The sequence below is a fragment of the Calypte anna genome, chromosome 3, assembly GCF_003957555.1.
Source record: "Calypte anna isolate BGI_N300 chromosome 3, bCalAnn1_v1.p, whole genome shotgun sequence".
In the NCBI taxonomy this organism is placed as follows: Eukaryota; Metazoa; Chordata; class Aves; order Apodiformes; family Trochilidae; genus Calypte; species Calypte anna.
In genome coordinates this window covers 1215562-1239906 of record NC_044246.1, presented here as the reverse complement: position 1 = coordinate 1239906, position 24345 = coordinate 1215562, and the positions used below count along the sequence as shown (strand labels likewise).

The 24345-nt window shown below is 48.1% G+C and overlaps 1 protein-coding gene across 1 annotated transcript; it reads left to right on the top strand.

The window, feature by feature from the left end:
- Positions 1 to 1118: 1118 nt before the first annotated feature.
- SFT2D1 (SFT2 domain containing 1) lies at positions 1119 to 18794 on the top strand. Its single transcript, XM_030448372.1, has 8 exons — positions 1119 to 1275; positions 8455 to 8541; positions 9231 to 9313; positions 11662 to 11743; positions 12829 to 12864; positions 13539 to 13600; positions 15248 to 15277; positions 18409 to 18794. The coding sequence occupies exons 1-8, from the start codon at positions 1213 to 1215 to the stop codon at positions 18446 to 18448; spliced, it is 483 nt and encodes a 160-aa protein (XP_030304232.1). The 5' UTR covers positions 1119 to 1212; the 3' UTR covers positions 18449 to 18794.
- The last annotated feature ends 5551 nt before the right edge of the window (positions 18795 to 24345 follow it).

Genomic DNA, 24345 nt, shown 5'->3' with positions numbered 1-24345 from the left:
GAGGGTGCTGAGCCCCTGTGCCAGGTTTCCCAGAGAAGCTGTGTCTGCCCCATCCCTGGCAGTGTCCAGTTCTGGAGTCCCCAGCATCAGAAGGACACAGAGCTCCTGGAAGGTGTCCAGAGGAGCCACTGAAATGCTCAGAGGGCTGAGCACCTCCCTGGGAAACCAGGCTGAGGGATTGGGGTTGTTCAGCCTGGAGAAGAGGAGGCTCCCAGGTGAGCTCAGAGCAACCTTCCAATATCTGAAGGGGCTCCAAGAAAGCTGGGGGAGGGCTTTGGACACGGGGGGGTAGAGAGAGGAGAAGGGGAATGGGTTAAAACTTGGAGAGAAAGGGGAGATTGAGGTTGGAGATGAGGAGGAAATTCCTTAATTTGAGGGTGCTGAGCCCCTGTGCCAGGTTTCCCAGAGAAGCTGTGGCTGCCCCATCCCTGGCAGTGTCTCAGCCCAGGTTGGATGGGGCTTGGAGCACCCTGAGCTGTGGGAGGGGTCCCTGGGCATGCAGGGGGGTAGAACTAGTTTTAAAGTCCTTTTCAACCCAAACCATGCTGATTCTATGAGCAGCTCAGGCTGCTCATGGTCCCTGTGAGTACCTCAGGAGCCATGAAGCCCCAGCCCCTCAGAAAAGCCCTCAGGACATGGTCAGACTGGACAGGACCCTCCAGCTCACCCACCCCAACCCTCAGCAGCATCACCTCACCCAGACGGCACCCAGGAGGGGCTGGAGCATCCCCAGAGATGGGGGCTCCCTGGGCACCGCTTCCAGTGCCTTGTCACCCTCAGAATATTGACGTTTTACCTCATATTTCAGCGGAGCTTCCCGCCCCTCACTGAGAACTCCTCAGAAGTGCGCGGCCCCCTCCTCCCTGCTCCCACCCTTTCGATACATAAGGCGTTAATCAGCTCCCTCAGCCTTGCCCGGGCTGTAGAGTCCCCGTTTTCCCTCAGAAGTGACATTTCCCGCTGCAGAGTCCCCGTTTTCCCTCAGAAATGACATTTAATGTTTCCCGTTTCCCCCCGTGTCCCCCCCCAGCCCTCAGCCACCTCCGCCACACTGCGCATGCGCGGGCCCGGACCCTCAGTCCAGCCCACCCCCGCTAGGGGGCGCTTCCTGGCGGCGCGTCACTTCCGGTTGGGCCCGGGGCCCTGCGCGGTCCCGTTTCCCTCTTCCCTCAGGGTTCGGCCCGGTCCGGTCCGAACGGCGGCGGCGGAGGCATGGAGAAACTGCGGAAAGTGCTGACCGGGCAGGACGATGAGGAACAGGGATTGGTGACGCAGGTACCGCTCGGCCCTGCCCCGGGGGGGAGGGATTCGTTCTGACCGCTGCTCACGGGCAGCCCGGCCGGGGGGGTCTCTGACACCCCTGACACACACAGACACAGATAGAGACACACACACACACACCTCACACACAGACACACACACACCTAACACACAGACACACACACACACAGACACACACACACACACACCTCACACACAGACACACACACCTCACACACAGACACACACACACCTAACACACACACACACACACACCTCACACACACACACACACACACACACACACACACACAGACACACACACCTCACACACAGACACACACACACCTAACACACAGACACACACACCTCACACACAGACACACACACACCTCACACACAGACACACACACCTCACACACAGACACACACACACCTCACACACACACACACCTCACACACCTCACACACAGACACACACACAGACACCTCACACACAGACACACACCTCACACACAGACACACAGACACACACACACACACACACACACACACAGACACACACAGACACCCCTCACACACAGAGACACCCCTCACACACGCAGACACACACACACACACACACAGACACACAGACACCCCTCACACACACGCCTCTCATACACACACCCCCCCCCCATACCCTCCTCACACCCACACACCCCTCACAACCCCCTCACACCCACACACTCCTCACACCCCCCTTACACCCCCCTCACACAGACACACACCCCCCTCAAACCCCTCACACACACACTCCCCACACACACACCCCTCACACACACACAGACCCCCTCCCGCACCCCCATTCACACATCCCCTCACACCCTCTTCACACACATCCCCCTCACACACACACACACACACACACACATCCCCTCTCACACACCCCCTCACACCCCCTTCACACACATCCCCTCACACACATCCCCTCCCCCCACACGCACACACATCCCCCTCACACCCTCCTCTCGCCCCCCTCGCCCCCCCATCCATCAGGAGTGGGGGGGTTGCTGTGTGCCCCCAAGGAGGAGTTTTGGGGGCTCTGGGCCCTGCTGGGGAGTGAGAGGTTTGGGGGATTTGGGGGTGTGAAGCAGCTCTTGTGGTGTGGTGGGGGCTCTGGGGAGGGTTGGTTTGATTTGTTCCTGTCCTGTTTGGAGGTCAGGGGGTCTCCATGGGGGGTGTCTGCCCTGCATGGCCTCAGGACCTGGTCAGTCAGACAGCAGATCCTCCTCTGGAATTCTGTCTCCATTTCCTGAGGCCCCTAAGTTCACAGCAGCTTTTACTTTCTCCAGACAGAAAGGTTCTGAGCACCCATTGCTGAAGCTCCTTTTTGGTTCTCCATGCTCCTCAGTACAATTTTGGTTTCCTCTCTCCTCCCCACTCCCTTCCTCCCCATCACTTCTGGTTTGGGTTTTTTTTTTGTGCCTGAGTCTGAACACCAAACATTTGTGAGCCTTCTGGGATGCCACAGAGCTGGATGTTCTTATAAAGAACCATTTATAGCATCAGCTCCTTTTTTAATTGTTGTGACAGCAGATCAAACCCCCCCATCATGGGTTATCATGATGCCCCAGGGTGGTGGCAGCTGGAGCCTGGAGCTGAGCTCCAGCTGATAAACCTTACAGAACCAGCACAGCCTCGGGGGGTTTGCTGGCTCTGCATGGTATTAGTTCCAGCAGCTCCCAGCTGGTCTGCTTCACTTGTCTTCTGCTTCACATCTCAGCTGCCTCTCTCTTCAAGGCTTTTTTGGGGGTTTCTTTTTTGCCAGTGTAAAGCAGCAAAACTGTACCCACACCTGGAAGCAGTGAAACATCTCTGCCCTCTCACAGCAGAAGCATTCTGGGGGGAGGCTTCACCTCCTGACCTTTCCTCAGGATTATCAAAGGAATACTTAAGGTTTCTGTTAATCATCCTCCAATTCCAAGGGAATTCATTAACCCACCACCCCCAGGCACATTTCTCATGAGGCAGGGGGTGGTAACATCCAGTTCTTGGTACTGGGATGTTTGAAGGCAGCAATCAACTGTGTTTAATAATTTGCATATCCTGAGAAGGAGGGAACTGAGCTAAGAATGTGTCATTTATTTTTTTTTTAATGCTGTATTATTTAATGCTTTTTTTAACTAGGCTGTGTGTGAGTTGGTCCCTGCAGGCAGTTGTGGCATTAGAGCTGGAGAGGACTTGGAGTAGGAAAAAATCTGCCCCTATTTATAGGCTGTCCAGTACATGATAAAAGAAAACCTGGAGATGCTCCTTTGGGGTGGTGCAAGGGAACTTCATCCTGAGCTGAACCAGAAGGGTCTTCTTTAGAGAAATACCCCTGCTAATTAATAACTAAATACTGGAGTGCTCAGGCTGGCAGTGCCTCTGTTGTCTGCTGCTCCCCAGGCAGCACTGGGAACAAAACCTCTTTTCACTGAGCAGCCCCAGATGGGACCTTCACTCAGGCTCTGGCTTTACACCTGAGTGGTGTTTTTAGTGTGTGAAACAGAGCAAGAAAAGGACGTGCAGCCCAGAGGTGAGGTTGTGAAAGAAAAGAGAAGGTGGGTGTGTTTTGTGTGTAAAATCATCAGCTTTGCTCTGGGTGACCTTTCTGAGCCTGTCATGTGCCTGGCTAAAAACAATGGCCCTGTCTTTGGGAGGGCTGGTGCTGGTGCAACAGCCAGCATGTGGTTTAGGATCAGAGATAAAGGAGGAGTGTACAGAGAGACAAGTGTGTGACCAGTCAGTGAAGTCCTCCTCTAAACTCTCCTGATGCCAGTTGCTTCTGGCTGGCATTAGATCAATTATCCTAAATATAAAGAGGGATTAATGGAGTTTATTTAAAGAAAAAAAATAGTAATGCTGATTTTAACTCTCCAGTGTAGTGATGGCAGGGCAGCATCATGCTGTGTAGTTTTAGCACCACCAAAGCTGATATAAAATCAATATAAAATCACTCTGCTGGGCTCACTGCCTTGTTTTCTGAATGCAGTTGCATGACAGCTTTTGACTGGCCATTGGTTAAAGCATCCAACAAGATTTAAGCAAAAAGAGGTAGATCAGGTGTTAAAATTTATTTAATTTTACTCTGGAATACTGGAGACAAAATCTATCTCTAAATATTTTTAAATACTGCTTAGGAACTCAGTTCCACAACTAAACTCAGTGCTTCTTGGAAACTGAGTTTTCCCCACGACTTGAATGTTCTTAAATTTACTGTCAAGAAAAGATTCAATTGTTAACTTACAGAATCTTTCTGAAAACCTCTAAAAGAGGGTGCTGCTTTTTGTCTTTTTCCCCACATGGAAAAGTTTTATAAATGATGTAAAGGGGGAGCCTGGGTCTATGTTGAAAGCACAAGGAAGGGTTTTGGTGAAGCTCAGCCCTGCAGGCTGTCACTGACAGGACACTGGCCAAGAATCCCCATGGCATCCTGGGCTGGCTCAGGAGCACCGTGGCCAGCAGGTCCAGGGAAGTGATTCTGCCCCTGTGCTCAGCTCTGGGGAGGCCACAGCTTGAGTCCTGTGTCCAGTTCTGGGCCCCTCAGGAAGTTCAGGAAGGAGATTGAGGTGCTGGAGCAGGTCCAGAGAAGAGCAAGGAGGCTGTGAAGGGATCCAGCACAAGTGCTGTGAGGAAGGGCTGAGGGAGCTGGGGGTGTTGAGGCTGGAGAAGAGGAGGCTCAGGGGAGACCTCATCACTCTCTGCAACTCCCTGAAAGGAGGTTGGAGCCAGGGGGGGGGTCGGGGAGGTATCAGTGGGATATCTGGGCACAGACTAAAGAATCCTTTCCTAATATCCAACCTAAACCTCCCCTGGCAGAGCTGAAGCTCTGCCAGGGGAGGTTTAGGTTGGATATTAGGAAAAGATTCTTTGCAGAGAGGGTGATCAGACATTGGAATGCCCAGGCAGGGGATGGATTCTCCATCCCTGGAGGTTTTTAGGAAGAGCCTGGATGTGGCACTGAGTGCCATGGGCTGGGAACTGCAGCGGGAGTGGATCAAGGGTTGGACTTGATGATCTCTGAGGTCCCTTCCAACCCAGCCCATTCCATGATCCTGATTCTGTTGGGTGTGCAGAGGCAGCTCTCAGTGCAGACACTGTTACCTGGGGTTTGCAGCTGACTGTGCAGGGCTGGTCCTTACCTTTCAGGAAGTCTGCCTTTCAGATTCTGGTTTCCACTTGGGGTTTCCTCTTGTTTTCTGGATGCTTTGGTTGTTTTTGTTGATGTCATATTTTGGGGGATATCCTGTGTATAACAATCTCTGCTTTGTGCCCAGGATTTTGGTGTTAAAGCTTAGCTGTGGAAAATTAAAGGTCTCTGTATGTTGATTTTTTTTTTTTTCATTTTTATTGCTTCAAAACAAGCTGACAAGCAGCATAGCAAGCAGTGGATGTTTTACCAGAGCTCCCACTGCACAGGTCTCCCTGTGGAACTTTCCCCAGATAGGGAATTAGCTTGACAATTTTTTCAGTGCTCTAAGTAAAAGCTCCTGGCAATGCAAATCCCCTGGAGTGTAAAGCCAGCTCTTTGTCTGAAACCTGGGATTAGCTGTACAGCTCATGGCAAACAATAAAAAAGCCTTAATCACCCTTGTTTCCTGCTTTTGTTGCACAGGCAGCTGAGACTTTTTCATAGGCTTCTGGTTAATAGTCCCCAAGTGTAGGTGTGAGACCTGAGCTGCTGCTTCAGGGTGTGTCACATCCCCCCTTATAAAAATTCCTGCTCCTGGACACAGGGAAGCAGAGGTGGCACCCTGCCAGCTCCTCAGCTTTTACAGCTCCTAACCTGACATTTCACACCAGCTGAGCTCTGTGCTTTGGGTAAGTCAGCCAGGTACCTGTTGCTCAGCTTCTGCAGCAAGGTGCTTGGCTCCAGGGGTGAGGCAGACATCCCAGAAAGCTGGCACCAGTTCCACTGCCTTCAGGAAACCTGAAAAGGTGTCAGGGGGTTAAGAAAGTACAGGATTTCAGACATTGCATTGCCTGGGTTCAGCATGAGAACCTGAATGGTGTTGGCATCAGGAGTGGTTGGAGGATCAACATTCTTTTTAGTGCCAATGAACTTGTTTAGTTTCATTATTAGAGGGGGTGCTCTGGCAGCCTTCATGCCACAGTTTCTCTCCCTGCAGTTCCTGTGCATGTATTGTCAATCTAAGGTTTTAAGAATTAAACCCACAAAGTGGTTTGAAATCCTGTTTTAAGTCTTGCAGCATTTCCCCCCCCCAGTCTTTATGTGGTTCTCTTATGGATGATGTTGTTATTTGCAGCATTTTCCCCCCCAGTCTTTATGTGGTTCTCTTATGGATGATGTTGTTATTTCTTCCACCAAATAGCTGTTAGGGATTTAAATGAAGAAAAAGCTATTTTCACATTGATCTGACAGATGCAGTGTCCTGGCAGCTGTTTCAGGAGCACTGTCAGATACTCAGACCAGAAGCAGACCAGCAGCAGTGCCTGCTAGACCTGAAGAAGCAATTATTTCCCTTCACACTTGCACTGTTTTCTGAGCAATCTGAGATGTGGGATGTGCTGCCAGCACTGCCTCAACCACACTTCATTTCTCAGCAAAGGAAAGGGAAAATCGTTGTTTTTCTCTTGTTACCAACATGAGTACCCTGTGGTTAGCTGCATGCAGAGGTGTAACTGAGCAGGGTCCAAAGGGGTAATTCCTTTGTGTCCTGCCAGCTCTTCAGGCACCTCTTGCCTCTACAGGCACTCAAAATATGACTTACCAAACAGAATTTCAAATACTAACCCACCTTTCAGTTACTGTTTTTGTCTGTTACTTTAATGCCTACCTAAGGATAAAGAGTTGGACCTAACAAGGTAAGTTCTGAGCTTTGGGAAGTTGTGTCTTAACTGCTGAACATAGCAAGGAGGGGAAGAAAACTCAGACCAGTACCCCAGCTCTGTGTCTTTTCAGACACCACCCAAGACAAAGTGATGATTTTTAGTATTCTGATCCCCTTTCTGAAGTAAGCATTCAGAGTACTTGGTGTGATTCAGTAAGGTTGGTAATTTCTGTGTAAGGAGGAAGTAGTCCAGTTGTGCTTTGGTGACTTCTGGTCAGATACTCATCAGAGCACATCAGTGTGTGCATGTTTGGGGCCCCTTTTTGTTAAACTCTCTGTGGATTCTTCATTTGTGAAGCTGTGAAGACATCCTAAGCAGTAACCAGATTTCATTCATTCCACGACTGCTGCCTGAAAAGAGAAATTTCTCTGGGAAAACATCAAACTCATGGGGTGGGGAAGCCATAACTTGTGTGTTTGGTTACTAGGACTGGGTAAAAAATCTCTGTAGAACAGATAAGAAGGGCAGGGTGGCTTGTGTCATCTGAACACAGGGGAGAGTTAGCTTGGGATGGTCACTGCATGGAAGCTGCAGCACTTCCCCCAACAAAAACCAGGTGAGAGTAGAAAGTACCTTTAATTTCTGTGGCCTGGAGTGAGCTCCCATAGATGGTTCTCAGAGCATGGGAGGAGCAGATGGAACCCAGCTGCCAACAGGGCTGCTCTGCCAGCTCTCTGCTCCTGCCTCACAGAACCCTCCTGCTCTCCTGCCCTGGTGCTGAGCTGCTGGGGCAGCAGAGCAGAAGGAGCACTCTGGCTCTTCCCAGCTGGCTCAGCTCCTGCAGGGATCCCAAGGAAGTGGAATGCTGCCTTTCCTCCAGCTGCCTGCCTGCTGATCCTAGCTGTGGTCATCAGCACACACCCTCTGCCCCCGAGGAGCAGTAACTGCACTGGGCACTGGCAATTAATTATGTGCAATTAATTCTGTCTGGTAGCAGTGCTGCCCAGCAGGTATGGTCAGCTGCAGGCAATTCCTTCTTCTGCTTGGGGACACCTCTGGGGATTTTCCATTCTAATGGTGTGGTGAAAAATAAAAAGTCTGTATGAGAGTGGAATGGCCTTGCTGAGTGCCTGGAGACACCTCCACAGGTTTTGTCCTTTTTGTGTGTTTGCTTTGGAAAGGGGTTTCCAGATTGCTCCCATCATGTCTTAAACTGAATGAAATACTTAAACAACCTGAAAGCATTGTTTCTGGCTAAAAATTATTTTGTTGCAAACTAAGCACTTCAGTGGTAAGGAAAAAAAGTGTCCTTTAGATTGATTAAACCTGGGTTTGTAATGCTGTTTTTTGTTTGTTTTTCACTCCCCTCCTGTGCAGGTCCTGGATGCCTCAACACTCAGCTTTGGTACCCGGGTCAGGTGGTTTGCCATATGTTTTGTTGCTGGTGTTGTGTGTTCTATCCTTGTAAGTAAAGCTTTCTTTTCCAGTGCTTTATTCACGTTTTCCAGCAGAACCTGGTCTGTATTCATACTTTAGGTGTGGTTCTGCATGCTGAATTTGGTGCTAACAGGACAAGAAGTGTGTAATGAGTATGTGGGGGCTGCTGTTCTCTTATTTATAACTTTGACCATCTTCTGTTCACAGCACAGAGCACTTTAATTGTAGCACAATGAGATTTCCTACTAGAAGTTTTGAACACTGACAGAATACACTGTAGTTTTAATGTAGATTTGTGAGTGGTGTGTTAAGAAAGAGCTTTTGCTGTTATTCACTTAATTTTAACTCCCTCCAATAAAAGGGCGGGGAAAGTTGAAAAGTTAGTGTGGCTTTGGGACTGTTCTTCCTCTGTGTGCAGAGGTGTGTGATGGATAAGCAGGGCATCATAACAAAGCTGAAGCTGTTATAAATAGAATGCCAACACTACAAACGTTACAAACATTATAAACATTCCCTAGCTGTATAATTATTGTGAAATAATAATAAACCAGTACATTATTTTGCCAGGAGGTGGCAACAGAAGTATGCTGAATATTGACTACTGAGAACAGTGTGCTCTGCTGGTGTGTGTTGTAATGACAGTCTGCAGATAGATTGATAGGCTGTAAAACCTAAATAAACTGAATTAACTAATTACAATAACCTGTCTTTTCTAGGGAACAGCATTGCTGTGGCTCCCACAGGGGATCAAACTTTTTGCAGTGTTTTACACCCTGGGAAATATTGTTGCATTAGCCAGGTATGATTTCTTAATTATGGTCATTAGAAAACTCCCCTCCTTTTCATCTACATTTCCTTTTGCTCTGAAAGGTTGTCTGGTTCACTTGTGTGTGAACAGCAGTGTTTTCCTACTGAAATGCTGATAACAAACTGCCTTAGAATGTGAAGATGTGTCAGAATTAGTGAATATCAGGTATTATTCATGTGTTACTGCTCCACTGGGACATCTGATGTGATTGTTCTGTGGACACATCATAACTGCTCTCTGAAGTATAAATAACAGTGAATATTTTGTGCTTTTTAAGTCCTTTTCTCAGGCACAGAGGTGCCTCAGTTTCAGGGGCAAACCTGGGAATCTGCCTGCTGTGTGGATGCTTTGTTACTGGAAGGAACTTTCTGCTTTTAACAGCCAGATCTTCCTGTCTCTAGGAAAATGCTTTATAAAAAGAGGCTCAGGAAATCCTTGTTTTGACTCTGAGGCCAAGCAGAATCTAAAAGTCATTCCCAGTGCAGTTTTGAACACTCTGCTTCCTGCTTTGCAGTTCCCTGGAGCAGTCAGCCTTCAAACATTTGCAGAAGGGACCTCAGAGGATCTCAGACCTTTCTTTCACTCTCTGAGAGCTGTGTCAGGAACACCTTGGTGTCAGTGCAATGCATTCAGTTTCTGTTTGCCCTCCTCCTCTTGCTGTCTCAGCAGAGTTAAAGCATAGAATCATGGAATCCTAGAACTGGCTGGGTTGGAAGGGACCTCAGAGCTCATCAAGTCCAACCCTTGATCCACTCCCGCCGTGGTTCCCAGCCCATGGCACTCAGTGCCACATCCAGGCTCTTCCTAAAAACCTCCAGGGATGGAGAATCCACCCCCTCCCTGGGCATTCCAATGTCTGATCACCCTCTCTGCTAAGAATCCTTTCCTAATATCCAACCTAAACCTCCCCTGGCAGAGCTGGAGCACCAGCTCTGCCAGAGGAGGTTTAGGTTGGATATTAGGAAAAAATTCTTTAGTCTGTGCCCAGATATCCCACTGATACCTCCCCGACCCCCCCTGGCTCCAACCTCCTTTCAGGGAGTTGGAGAGAGTGATGAGGTCTCCCCTGAGCCTCAACACCCCCAGCTCCCTCAGCCCTTCCTCACAGCACTTGTGCTGGATCCCTTCACAGCCTCCTTGCTCTTCTCTGGACCTGCTCCAGCACCTCAAGCTCCTTCCTGAACTTCCTGAGGGGCCCAGAACTGGACACAGGACTCAAGCTGTGGCCTCCCCAGAGCTGAGCACAGGGGCAGAATCCCTTCCCTGGACCTGCTGGCCACGCTGTTCCTGAGCCAGCCCAGGATGCCATTGGCCTTCTTGGCCACCTGGGCACACTGCTGGCTCATGGTCACCTTCCTGTCAATCCAGACTCCCAGGTCCCTCTCTGTCTGGCTGCTCTCCAACCACTCTGTGCCCAGCCTGGAGCTCCCCATGGGGTTGTTGTGGCCAAAGTGCAGGACCCAGCACTTGGCCATGTTAAACCTTGTTGAACCTCAGTTGAACCTGGGCCCCTCAGTTCAAGAAGGACAGGGAAGTGCTTGAAAGAGTCCAGTGCAGAGCTACTAAGATGATTAAGGGAGTGGAACATCTCCCTTATGAGGAAAGGCTGAGGGAGCTGGGTCTCTTTAGTTTGGAGAAAAGGAGACTGAGGGGTGACCTCATCAATGTGTTCAAATATGTAAGGGGTGAGTGTCAGGGAGATGGAGTTAGGCTCTTCTCAGTGGTGACCAGTGATAGGACAAGGGGTAATGGGTGTAAATTGGAGCACAGGAGGTTCAAGTTGAATATCCGGAAACATTTTTTTCCTGTAAGGGTGACAGAGCCCTGGAACAGGCTGCCCAGGGGGGTCGTGGAGTCTCCTTCACTGGAGACATTCAAAACCCGCCTGGACACGTTCCTATGTGATGTACTCTAGGTGGCCCTGCTCTGGCAGGGGGGGTTGGACTAGATGATCTTTCGAGGTCCCTTCCAACCCCAAGGGTTCTATGATTCTCAGAACCCATGGAGCCTGCTCCTGACTGGGCAAGTCAGTCCTTAGAACAGCCTCAGCATGAAATTCCCTAGACTTCAACTTAGCAACCCTCTGCTACTCGTGGTAATGTTTTGGAAAGAATTTACTGACCAAGGGTGACTCAATCCAAAAGCTGTTTCCAGGACTAACTTCACAGAGCATCTGACCTTTTGGCCTAGCAGGTCTCTGGTGCTCCACACTGAAATGCCTTTTGGAAAGCCTTTGCACTCATCTCACTGTTGGAAAGCTCTTTAATCACCTGTTGTCTTTTGCAAAGGTTTATTTGGAAGTGCTTCACCATTTTTTGTTGGTTTTTCCCTCCTAACAGCACATGTTTCCTGGTGGGGCCAGTGAAGCAACTGAAATCCATGTTTGACCCAAAGAGATTGATAGCTACAGTTGTGATGTTGGTAAATATACTGACTGGACTTCCTTTTGCTAAAAAGTTTTCCTCTAGCCTCAAAGCTAAATCTGAGGCTTTACTAAAGGAAGGTTATTCCTCCTCCAGCTCTTTGTACTAAATAGTAAGCCAGGCTGATTACCTCTCTATGTCATCAATATTATCTAACTCCTTTCTATGAGCTTGTGTTTCTGTTACTTGTGATTTTTTTAATCAATCATTTGGAGCAAAATGTTCTTTAGTAAATATTTGTTATTCAATGCTAATATTAGGTTGATTAGTTTAATTTTTTTTTTTCTAAAACAATTTATTGAAGAACCAGGAAAGAGGCTTTTCAGCTGCTGTGAAGTCAGTGGTCACCAGTTAATTTTTCTCCCCAAAATCTGGGGTGCCTCATGTTCAGTTTCACACTTCTCCACTCTGAGAGCTCCTGTAGAGTCCAAGACTTGTCCCAGCCCTTCTGGCCATGGAGCACATCACACTGTGCCTGGGAAAGCAGCACTTCACATGGAGTTCAGCAAATTGTGACACTTAATTGTCACTTTTTATTAATTTATACATTACTGGCTCAGTCCCTTCCACATCCTCTCCAAAACTGACATCAGAATAACTAACCAGTGCTGCCTGAAAGACCTTAGTGATTAGCTGTCCTGCCAGTGCTTAAGCAGCTTTAGGAAGATGGAAGGTTTTCTTTGGGCCGTCCAGGGGGTCCATAACCAGAATGATCAGGTCTGGCCAGGCACTGACTGGCAAAAAGAGGGTCTGGCACCCTTATGGTGAGAAGTTTGGAATGCATGAGGTAAAGTGAAAACAGTCTGGAGAAGATGTTATATTCCTTTTCTCTTACATAGACATAACATCATTATATTATCAAATCTGAGTGGTCACAAATTTATTTATTTTATTTATTTATTTTATTTCATTTATTTTATTTTATTTATTTTATTTCATTTATTTTATTTAAATAAATTATTATTTAATTGTCACAAATTTATTAATTGCCAGTAATTGTCACTGAAAACATGACAAGTTTCACTTTGTTGTGCATCTGAGTATTCATTGGGTTGTGTTTTTCTGTCTCCCCTCTCCTCACAGCTTTGCCTGATACTGACTCTGTGTTCTGTGTTCTGGGTAAGTGAGATCTTTGTTCCCCTCTGGCTTTTGGGGGGTTTATTAATTGCACGACAGCATCAAGCTACAGCTCAGGTGGAGAGGGAAGAGGAGTCTGTGGCTTCAGCTGCCCCTGAGGGGGAGCAGTGCTGGCTGCCAAGCAGATCCCCCTTCCAGCTGCATGGTGGTGAGGAGAATACAAAATCTGGAGGACTGGGTTCAGCTTCCAGACCTCTGGAATAAGAGATGAGAAAAGCAAGTGAAAAAACCCTTCATCTGAGTGCTGTGTGCCTGTCAGAGAGTTTGTAGGGTACAGGAAGCCATGGGTACAGGGTATTAAACTGATGGATTAATGCCAAGGGAGAGACACAGAACAAGTACCTTCAGGCACCTGAATTGATAAACTGGGGGTAGGTATGTTCCAGAGAAATCAATACATGGAGAAAAGGAACTTCCATGGTAGTACAGTGTCATGAGGGGAAGTGGCAGTGGTGGCATCAGTGCTGTTCAGGGGTTTCAGAGCAAGAGAAGGGGTTCATAGCCTGGTGAATAAAATCAGTGGAAAGGAGTAGCAAATTAAGAGAAGGGGATTTAGGCATCATCAGTTAACTAACTGTTTGGCTGTTGTGGTTGTTGACAGTGTAAAGTGCTGCAAAATGAAACTAACTTGTAATATTTGCTTTATTCTTCCTTAGTGGGACAAAAAGCGTTTTGCTGCAGTGTTATTCTGCATATTGCAGTTCTTGGCAATGACCTGGTAAGATTCTTAATATTCATTTTCAGTTCTTCTCCCTACTCCTACATGATTATAAATCTGTGTGTGTGTATATATATATATATACATGCTTCACATAACAGGAGCATGCCCAAATGCTTGCCTCCATCTGTCTTTCTAAGCCAGGCTGTGTAACTTCAGAAAAATCCATATGCAGTTGTCTTGAGAAATGGCAATTTGAAGTGTATTCTGCAATGTGAGAACTTACTTGAGGCACTAGGAAAGGAATATATAGGCCAAAAACTCCCCGTGCCTTTTCTCAGTTGTGAAAGTAACTGTACTTCACTCTCTCCAACTCCCTGAAAGGAGGTTGGAGCCAGGGGGGGGTTGGGCTCTTTTCCCAGGCAACTCTCAGCAAGACAAGAGGGCACAAAAGGTCTCAAGTTGTGCCAGGGGAGGTTTAGGTTGGAGATGAGAAAGAATTTCTTTCTGGAGAGGGTGATCAGGCATTGGAATGGGCTGCCCAGGGAAGTAGTGGATTCTCCGTGTCTGGAGATCTTTCCAAAGAGCCTGGATGTGGCACTGAGTGCCATGGGCTGGGAACTGCAGCGGGAGTGGATCAAGGGTTGGACTTGATGATCTCTGAGGTCCCTTCCAACCCAGCCAATTCTATGATTCTGTGATTCTATGATACATTCACATGCTCTGCTCTACATTGTCACCATCTTTTTTGGTGACATTCATTGTGGAAGTGGCAGAAGGTAAATAACATTAGGGGGATGTCCTGCCCCAGGAATCTGCAGTGGCACTGGGTGAAGCCTGGGTGGCTGTGAGAGGGTGGATTTAGTGTAGCACCACCCAGGTGTGCTCAAGGACTGGGCTTGGGAATGTGTGAGCACAGCCAGGTGAAGGTTTCCATGCTGTGTCCATGGATTTAGAGCTGAAGAGACTTGGTCTCCTTGTCCCAGGTGAATTACTTGGGGCTGATTCTGAGGTGGTGCAAGGTGACCATAGTTCTTTGTCTTTGCCCTGAGTGCCCAGTGTCCATCCTGAGCTTGGATCTGAGGGCAAAGAACCATCTGGTCAGGATGGGGACTGCTGACAGCAGCTGGAGGGAGTCTTGTTACTGCATTCCACAGCTTTACAGCAGGCAGCTTCACATGTAGGATGTGTCCTGAGCTTGAGCAGGTAGGAATGAGGACAAGATGTAGCCTGGAGGCTTGGGAGAAGGAAGTTTCAGATGACAATAGCTGTTTGAGTGTCAGAGTTGGGGCACACTGATCATAGCACAGCATACACCTGCATTCCCAGTTCCATAAGTAATCAGATGTGTGTTTGCTTGGTGATGCCCATTGTCTTTTAAAATGGGAAAGGTGTCCTCTGGAAGAACAGGGTTTTCCCAGAAATGCTTTTGAAACTGGGGAGAGTAAATCTGCTGCTTTACGTTTATGTCCAATAGAGCCAAGAAGCTATATTAAAAAAAAAAAAAAAAAGAAAACTAAGGAAAAAGTAAACCAGGAAGCCCTTGGCAACATGTTTAGTTCTTCCTTTTCCAGCTGAACATGATGCTGAGTAGGTAACCTTAAAGTGTTGTGACAACAGGTTGCTTTTATTAACGCTGGACTAAAGTAACTGGGTTCTAGGAGAGACATGAACAGTGTTAAATGTACTTTTTTTCCTCTTTTTCAGGTATAGTCTGTCATATATTCCTTTTGCAAGGTGAGTCTGCATAATTATTCCCTTCTTAACAAAAGTCAGTTAGTTGTATGCTAGGGAGTCCTTAAGTTCAACATCTGAAAAAACATTTCCTCCTCCTTTTCCCTTAATTTTTAGAAAATGGCATAGCTGAACCCAAGTAATGCTGCTTATAAGCTTTAAATACAAAGTGCACAGCAATTCTTTGTTAAATTTCATTCTAGTTTTCATCACTGAAAAGAAATTGGGTTTTTGTTTAAATTCTCTGGGGGTTTAAAACTGCACTGATGCAGTAGTGACTTTTCCAGTGGCTTACCTGAAAGGTACCTTGGGGATCTGAGCTCTTGGTTTAAAGCAAACAAACAAACAAACAAACAGTTTCAGCTGCTGAGGCTGCTGCTGAATTCCTCCCTCATTTTTAGGAGAGGCAGAGGCACCTCCATCCCTGGAAAGGTGATGGAACAACTTGTTCTTGTCACTATCTCCAGGCATATCAAGGACATGGGGGTCATCAAGAGCAGTCAGCATGGTTTTATCAAGGGTAAATCATGTTTGACTAACCTCATAGCCTTCTATGAGGAAATTACTAGGTGGATAGATGATGGTAGAGTGGTAGATGTGATTTATCTTGATTTTAGTAAAGCATTTGACACCGTCTCTCACAGCATCCTTGTAGATAAGTTGACCAAGTATGGGTTTGGTGATCAGGTAGTGAGGTGGATCAGGAACTGGTTGAAAGGAAGGAGTCAGAGAGTTGTAGTCAATGGGGCAGAATCTGGTTGGAGGTGTGTGACTAGTGGAGTCCCTCAGGGGTCGGTACTGGGACCGGTGTTGTTCAATATCTTCATCAACGACTTGGATGAGGGTATAGAATGTACCCTCAGCAAGTTTGCTGATGACACTAAGCTGGGAGGAGTGGCTGACACACCAGAGGGCTGTGCTGCCATTCAGAGAGACTTAGACAGGCTGGAGAGTTGGGCAGAGAGAAACATGATGAAGTTCAACAAGGGGAAGTGTAGAGTTTTGCATTTGGGGAAGAACAACACGATGTCCCAGTATAGGTTGGGGGCTGACCTGCTGGAGAGCAGTGTAGGTGAAAGAGACCTGGGGGTCCTGGTAGACAAGAGGATGACCATGAGCCAGCAATGTGCCCTTGTGGCCAAGAAGGCCAATGGCATCCTGGGGTGCATTAGAAAGGGGGTGGTTAGTAGGTCAAGAGAGGTTCTCCTCCCCCTCTATTCTGCATTGGTGAGGCCGCACCTGGAGTATTGTGTCCAGTTCTGGGCCCCTCAGTTCAAGAAGGACAGGGAAGTGCTTGAAAGAGTCCAGCGCAGAGCTACTAAGATGATTAAGGGAGTGGAACATCTCCCTTATGAGGAAAGGCTGAGGGAGCTGGGTCTCTTTAGTTTGGAGAAAAGGAGACTGAGGGGTGACCTCATCAATGTTTTCAAATATGTAAGGGGTGAGTGTCAGGGAGATGGAGTTAGGCTCTTCTCAGTGGTGACCAGTGATAGGACAAGGGGTAATGGGTGTAAATTGGAGCACAGGAGGTTCAAGTTGAATATCCGGAAAAATGTTTTTCCTGTAAGGGTGACAGAGCCCTGGAACAGGCTGCCCAGGGGGGTCGTGGAGTCTCCTTCACTGGAGACATTCAAAACCCGCCTGGACACGTTCCTATGCGAGGTGCTCTAGGTGGCCCTGCTCTGGCAGGGGGGGTTGGACTAGATGATCTTTCGAGGTCCCTTCCAACCCCTGGGATTCTGTGATTCTATGATTTTTGCAAGCTTCTCTCTTTCACTTCACTTTGTGTACAAAAAGGGAACAAAACCCAGGCAAACACATGGTGAAAGCCACATGCAAGAATCTTATTCTTGCATTATATTTACAGGAGGTTCTTATTCTGAAGAATCTTATTTTTTCTATAGTTTTTCACTTAAAATGCAGTTTGGCCTTTCTTCTCCTTTTTTTTAATTAAAGTGCTTGCATGTCTGTGGATTGCTTAATGAGGTTTTTTGTAGTGAAGATGAGGAAAAGAAAAACCCACAGAGTATTGCCTGTCCCTTTCCTCTGGTGTCTTCCTGGGGTGTTTGTGACTTTGCCAGAGTCCCTGTACTATGGATTTTTTTGTTCAAAGTTTCAGTTTTGATTTGGGGAGAGTTAAGCTGTGTGCACATGTATTATTTTTTTAAGGTAGGAGTTGATAATTACAGTGGATTAAATGCTTTAACTCAGGCTACAAATTGTCACCTTGCTATTTCTGACATCTCAAGCTAAGCCACGTTCAGTGCCAGTGAGCAGTGTTTTGTAATCTCTCTAAAGTGTACATTTATCTTGATTCCAACAAAACTGCCACTACTTGATTTAACTCTGTTAATGGTTCACTCTGAACAATCTACTTGCTCATGGTTTGTTGGGGTTGTTCCCAATTAATGGTGCCTTTTCTGCTGGCATGGCAAAAAAACCCCACAAACCCAAAACAACAACTAAACCATCCATACAGTGAGGTGAAGGAATCAGGATAGGGCTTTTTCTTCCTTTTTTTTTCATATTGACCAATTAAATAATACAAACTCCACTCCTTAACAAGTTGCTGCAGTTTTGAGAAAATGAAAACTAAAGGAAACTGAAGTGAGGGCTCTGTGGCAGAGACAGAGAGCAGATTGTTTACAGCTGGTTAAACAGACCCCTTCAGATCTTCCAAACCTTTTGGCTGAGCCAGCTCTTCATCCTCAACTTCTGGGACCTTAAACTCCTCTTCTGCCTGGGCTTTTCTGGTTTGGTTTGGGTTTTTTTTCTTCCTGCACCATCATGGTCTGACTCAGAGGTGGCTTGGAGTGTCAGGATTTGGCCCATTCCTCATCCCCACACCTGCTGAGCAGCTTTTGTCCCCTCTGCTGAGCCTCCAGGTGTGATGCAGAACCATTCTTAGCTCCACATCTGCATTTTAGCAGGTGCTGGAGTGTAAAAGGTGTGGGAGAGTGAGCAGCCCTGAGCCTCAGGCTGGGCTGGGGCTGCTCAGAGCCCACCTGGGAGAAGCTGAGGATTTTTGTCTGGAGTTCATGTGAGGTTTTTAATTTGAAGCACATACTGGTTGATCTGAATGTAAAGAAAATACCAGAGCTCTTAACTGGCTTTCTTCTGCTCTCTTTTCAAAGGGATGCTGTGACTAAATGCTTCACCTCCTGTCTAGCATGAAGTAACAAGAAGAACCACTGCACATTTTACAAGCCAACTTTTACTCCCCTGTGAATTTTGCTTGGAAAACTCTACTTTTCCACTCATGAAACACCCAGTAACAAGTTAGTATTTTCCTTGCCTTTTCCACTTGGGGGTTTAAATAATTTTTTTACTAGAAACAGTCTGAACAATAAATGGGGTGGACTCTTTGTGTTTACCCTGAATTGTTTTTTATTATTTACTTTTTTTGTTAAAATACTTTGTGCAGAGTAGTCTGAAAACTACCTTGCATTCAACAACAGTTTACTCCTCAGTGGAGGCAACCACTAAGATCTGGGTTGTATGCATAAGGATTTCTTTTACAGTTCTGTCTCAAACTTGCTGTGTGCCATCTCTGTTTGTGTGTTCTTCCCTGGATGCTTTATAAATGTTGTACAGGTTTGGTAAGTTATAATGAACTGTACATGTGCCTTATGGGAGAAGCTTGATGAGATTATGTGAAAGGTCTGTTTAAGACTTGTGGGATTTTATTAAAAAGCTATATTTTAAATGATTCTTTTTATTTCATGTTTAAATACTTTTTCTAAAGGAACCTATCACTAGTGTATAAATGAGATTTGTGAAATAAATCAGTTTAAAGGTGCCTAAACCATTATTTATTAGCAACTGGCTAGAGAGGGCTGAAAGTTTCAGCATTACACCTCAACAACTATGAAGCTATATGAAAAAGCTGGGATATGTACATGGATATATCCAGCTGGGGTCATGAGACATGCAGAAGTGACTTTAAAGCCTCTTTGTGTTCATATTTAGCCAAACTGGTTCATTCTGACTCAAAAAGTGACCTACTCCTGACACTTTGCCTTGCTTCAAGAAGGTGTTCTCATTTCTATTTCTTTGCAACTAGGAGCAGTTCAGTTACTCAGGGCAGTGTTAAACCCTTAATGCTCAGTGGCTGATACTCTGATTTACAGGAGGTTCTTTTTTAGCAGGGCTTGGATGTGTTTGGTTACCTGGGGTCCAAACCCCAGCTGGGTTTGATGTGTCTTTTTTCTGCTGACCCACTCAGAGCAGAAGGAATGGGTTTGGAAAGATGGGAGCTGCAGTGTCAGGAAGGGGGAAAATCCCTCCCTGGCTTCAGTATTGAGGGTTCAGGCTGAAGAGATGAACTGCAGGACATTGCTGCTAAGTTCCAGCCTGTGTTGCATCATTTTGGGGGGAAGCTGTCTAAAGGATGACTGCAGGGGCTTGCAGCTGAACTGGAAACAAGCCACAACCTTCAGGTGTTTATGAACTGAAAGTAGGCAGTGAGGAACCCTTCCTGCTGGCCAGAGGGCACCAGGTAGTCCTCAACTCTGCAGCAGGGGCTCAGTCTCTGATAAAATCCTGATACCCTAATTAAAACAGTACTTTGAAGTAAAATCATATGGAGAAATCATATGCTGTGACTTTTTGGAGAAGGTTTTGAAGTGCTAATAATCTTGGATTCATAGGGAATACGTAGGGTTTACTGACTGCTACCACTAGCCTCTGTCTGGGGACTTGCAAAGGTAGGAAAGTAATGCCTCCCTCCTCAAAAGGAAACAAAACTCAACAACCCAGAGCCCAAAGCAGCAGCACTGAGTGTGTGAATTGCCTCAGTCGTGGAAGGAACTGAGGCTGGGAAGAAGGAGCAGGACTAAGCTTCATTGCCAAGCCAGGCTGCTCTTCTCCTCATTTGGGAATTTCACGTAGCTGCAAGTCTGCTCCAGGTCTTGGGGTGCCTGAAGCACTCCTTGTCCACTCTTGGATGTCTTGGGGTGCCTGACAGCACTCTTGTCCACTCATGGTGTCTTGGAGTGCCTGACAGGATTCTTGTCCTCCTTGGAGGTCTTGGGGTGCCTGACAGCACTCTTGTCCACTCATGGTGGTCTTGGAGTGTCTGACAGGATTCTTGTCCTCCCTTGGATGTCCTGTGGTGCCTGACAGCACTCTTGTGCACTCTTGGATGTCTTGGGGTGCCTGACAGCACTCTTCTCCACTCATGGTGGTCTTGGAGTGTCTGACAGCACTCTTGTCCACACATGGAGGTCTTGGGGTGCCTGACAGCACTCTTGTCCACGCATGGAGTTCTTGAGGTGCCTGACAGCACTCTTGTCCTCCCTTGGAGGTCTTGGGGTGCCTGACAGCACTCTTGTCCACGCATGGAGTTCTTAAGGTGCCTGACAGCACTCTTGTCTCCTTGGAGGTCTTGGGCTGTGACTGATTGGGGCCAGCACTCTTGTCCTCCTTGGAGGTCTTGGGGTGCCTGACAGCACTCTGTCCACTCTTAGATGTCTTGGGGTGCCTGACAGCACTCTTGTCCACAAGAGGAGGTCTTGGGGTGGCTCATGATGTGAGCTGAGACTTCTCTTCCTTGCCCCAAAGTTCTTGCTGCTCTCGTGGCTGTTGTCTTGGTCTGGACATGAGCAGGAGGTCACTCACATTGGTCTCCCTGAGCTCTTCCAGCCCTGGGGTTGTTTCCCAGAGGACAGGGAAGATGCTGGAGACAACAGCATGCCTGGTGTTTGTCCTGCTCCAGGGAATTCATTGCTTCAGGGTACAGGTGGGCCCCTGGGGTAGGGTGTGCCACCCCTGGGGTGACTTCTGGCCCTTCTTGCATGGGGGTGAGCTCTGGGATGAAGAGCTCCTTGACAACATGGAGCACTGAGCAGGACCTCGAAGGGGAAGGTGGAACAAAGCCACCATCAGAAGGGCTGGTGGTAAAAATTGCCTCCAAAGATCAGTGCAGGCCTGAGTGCTGTGTGTGACACCAGAGCTCTGCTCTGCCTCTCTCTGGGGAAGCTCCCAGGCACTTCTGCTTCCTCGGGGCTCTCAAAGCAGCTTAGGCCCAGCTGGTGATTTTCAGAGAAATGAGGACATCCTGACGTTTCCTGTTTCTTTTTACTTCCCTAGCAACCTCCTTTCCTCTCTCCTGCCTCAGCCCTCCTGGACACACTTGGCTGAAGCACCCAGCCTGGGCAGACACTGCCACCTCCCCGTGGGGGCTGAGCTCCTGCAGGTGCCACAAAGCCTCTTCCCTGCTTTTCTCCTTCCTGTATGGGCTCTGCATCCCTCCTGGCTCTGATCCCTGGGTGCTCATCCTCCTTTCCTTTAGCTGAATGCCTCCTGTTTCTCCTGGCTCTCTTCTGGGCTCCTCAGCCTCCTGCTTCTCAGCATGGCAGCAGCTTGGGGGCACAAATCACAGGGGATATGGGAAGAGAACACAATATTCTTATTAAAATAATGGTGTCTGCCTTTGCAAGTGCTGACAGTGCTTGGAAATCAAGGAGGTAAAACACCAGGGAGCATCACTGGGGACATCTGAGGCAAGAGCTGCCTTGAGACAGCCACCTCCTCACTGGGAGGAGCAGCCATGGATCTGGCTCCCAGGCATGGATGTGACCCCCAGGCATGGATGTGACCCCAGGCATGGATGTGACCCCCAGGCATGGATGTGGCTCCCAGGCATGGATGTGGCCCCCAGGCATGGATGTGACCCCCAGGCATGGATGTGACCCCCAGGCATGGATGTGACCCCCAGGCATGGATGTGGCTCCCAGACATGGATGTGACCCCCAGGCATGGATGTGACCCCCAGGCATGGATGTGACCCCCAGGCATGGATGTGACCCCCAGGCATGGATGTGGCTCCCAGACATGGATGTGACCCCCCAGGCTGGATGTGACCCCCAGGCTGGATGTGACCCCCAGGCTGGATGTGACCCCTAGGCTGGATGTGACCCCCAGGCATGGATGTGACTCCCAGGCACTTTTTCTTGGCCACCCACAGGGTACAGGATGGTTGATGCTCAGCCCCAGCATAGGTTTGAGGCAGAGATACCCCTGGAGGATGAAAACCCAACTTCTGAAGAGATGTTACCAAGTTTCCCTGTTGCCACCATCCCTGGTAACCTGGTGTGGGTCACCCAGGAGCTGAGCCTCAGCTGCCCAGCCCTGCAGAGTGTGCCCTGGGCTCCTGCCTTCAGCCTGGGCTGGGCAGGGGACATGGTGCTGGGAACAGCTTCCTGAGGCACAGGAGCTTCATCTGGTGTCAGGGCTGGTGCTGATGGTGAAACTGGAAGGTGCTGTGGTGGGAAAGCCAAGCTGGGAAGAGGGGCTGTGAGGAAATACCCACTGGTGGGAAGTGGGGTGTTTACACAGCACTGCTGGTGGATCAAACAGCTTCTGACAGTGGGATGTTCAGCAGCCTGGAAAAATGAGTTAAGGATGATTAATGAGTTAATGGTGATTAATGGGTTAATGATGATACCTTCTCTGCTCTGTGGAGCTGTGTCCAGTTCTGGAGTCCCCAACACCAGAAGGACACAGAGCTCCTGGAAGGTGTGCAGAGGAGCCACTCAAATGCTCAGAGGGCTGAGCACCTCCCTGGGAAGCCAGGCTGAGGGATTGGGGTTGTTCAGCCTGGAGCAGAGGAGGCTCCCAGGGGAGCTCAGAGCAACCTTCCAATATCTGAAGGGGCTCCAAGAAAGCTGGGGGAGGGCTTTGGACATGGGGGGGTAGGGAGAGGACAAGGGAAAGGGGTTAAAACTTGGAGAGAAAGGGGAGATTGAGGTTGGAGATGGGGAAGGAGCCAAGAAGGTGCTGAGCCCCTGTCCCAGGTTGCCCAGGGAAGCTGTGGCTGCCCCATCCCTGGCAGTGTCTCAGCCCAGGTTGGATGGGGCTGGGAGCACCCTGGGCTGTGGGAGGTGTCCCTGGCATGGGGTTGGGACTGGAGGAGCTTTAAGGTCCCTTCCAACCCAACCCATGATGATTCCAAGGTGACTGTGATAGGGAGGATGGGTCTGTGTCCCACCTGTGAGCTGTGAGGAGGCACAGGGCTGCTCTTCACCCTGGGAACCTCTCCTGGTGATTTACATGTTTAATTAATTGCAGCCTGAGCACAGCCCGGGGCAACTCCTGCTCACCAAGAAGAAAGGCAGTGAGTGCTGGGTGAAGCCTTCACCTCTGACAAGGCACATGCACTGGTGAGACACGTAACATGCACTGGTGAAACATGTAACATGCACTGGTGAGACATGTAACATGCACTGGTGAAACACGTAACATCCACTGGTGAAACACGTAACATGCACTGGTGAACAGTAACATGCACTGGTGAAACAGGTAACATACACTGGTGAAACAGGCAACATACACTGGTGAAACAGGTAACATCCACTGGTGAAACACATAACATCCACTGGTGAAACACGTAACATACACTGGTGAGACATACACTGGGTAACACATAACATCCACTGGTGAGACACGTAACATACACTGGTGAGACACGTAACATGCACTGGTGAAACACATAACATCCACTGGTGAAACACGTAACATCCACTGGTGAAACACGTAACATGCACTGGTGAAACAGGTAACATCCACTGGTGAGACACGTAACATCCACTGGTGAAACACGTAACATGCACTGGTGAAACACATAACATGCACTGGTGAGACACGTAACATGCACTGGTGAGACACGTAACATCCACTGGTGAAACAGGTTAACATACACTGGTGAAACACGTAACATGCACTGGGGTAACACAAACCATACACTGGTATAACAAATACCATATATTGGTGTAACAACATATATTGGGATAACAAATACCATACATTGGTATAAAACATACCATGTATTAGAGCAACAAATAACACATACTTGTATAAAAAATAACATTGTTGTAACAGAGTCCATCCATGGGATAACAAACACCCAACACGGGGAACAAATACCACGGATTTGCATTAAAAAGTAACATCTGTTGGTGAACAAATCACATCTAATTGGTGTAACAAAACACCCTCTATTGGTGAAACCAATAACATAACTGTTCCATACCCTGATTTCCCCCCCCTCCTTCCCGTACCTGTGAACCCAG

Bases quoted from the DNA above. Each gene is read 5' to 3' on its own strand.
- SFT2D1 (XM_030448372.1), top strand. From the start codon at position 1,213: ATGGAGAAACTGCGGAAAGTGCTGACCGGGCAGGACGATGAGGAACAG. The intron at 1,276-8,454 runs GTACCGCTCGGC...CCTCCTGTGCAG, and splicing joins AACAGGGATTGGTGACGCAG to GTCCTGGATGCCTCAACACT. The intron at 15,278-18,408 runs GTGAGTCTGCAT...CTCTTTTCAAAG, and splicing joins TCATATATTCCTTTTGCAAG to GGATGCTGTGACTAAATGCT.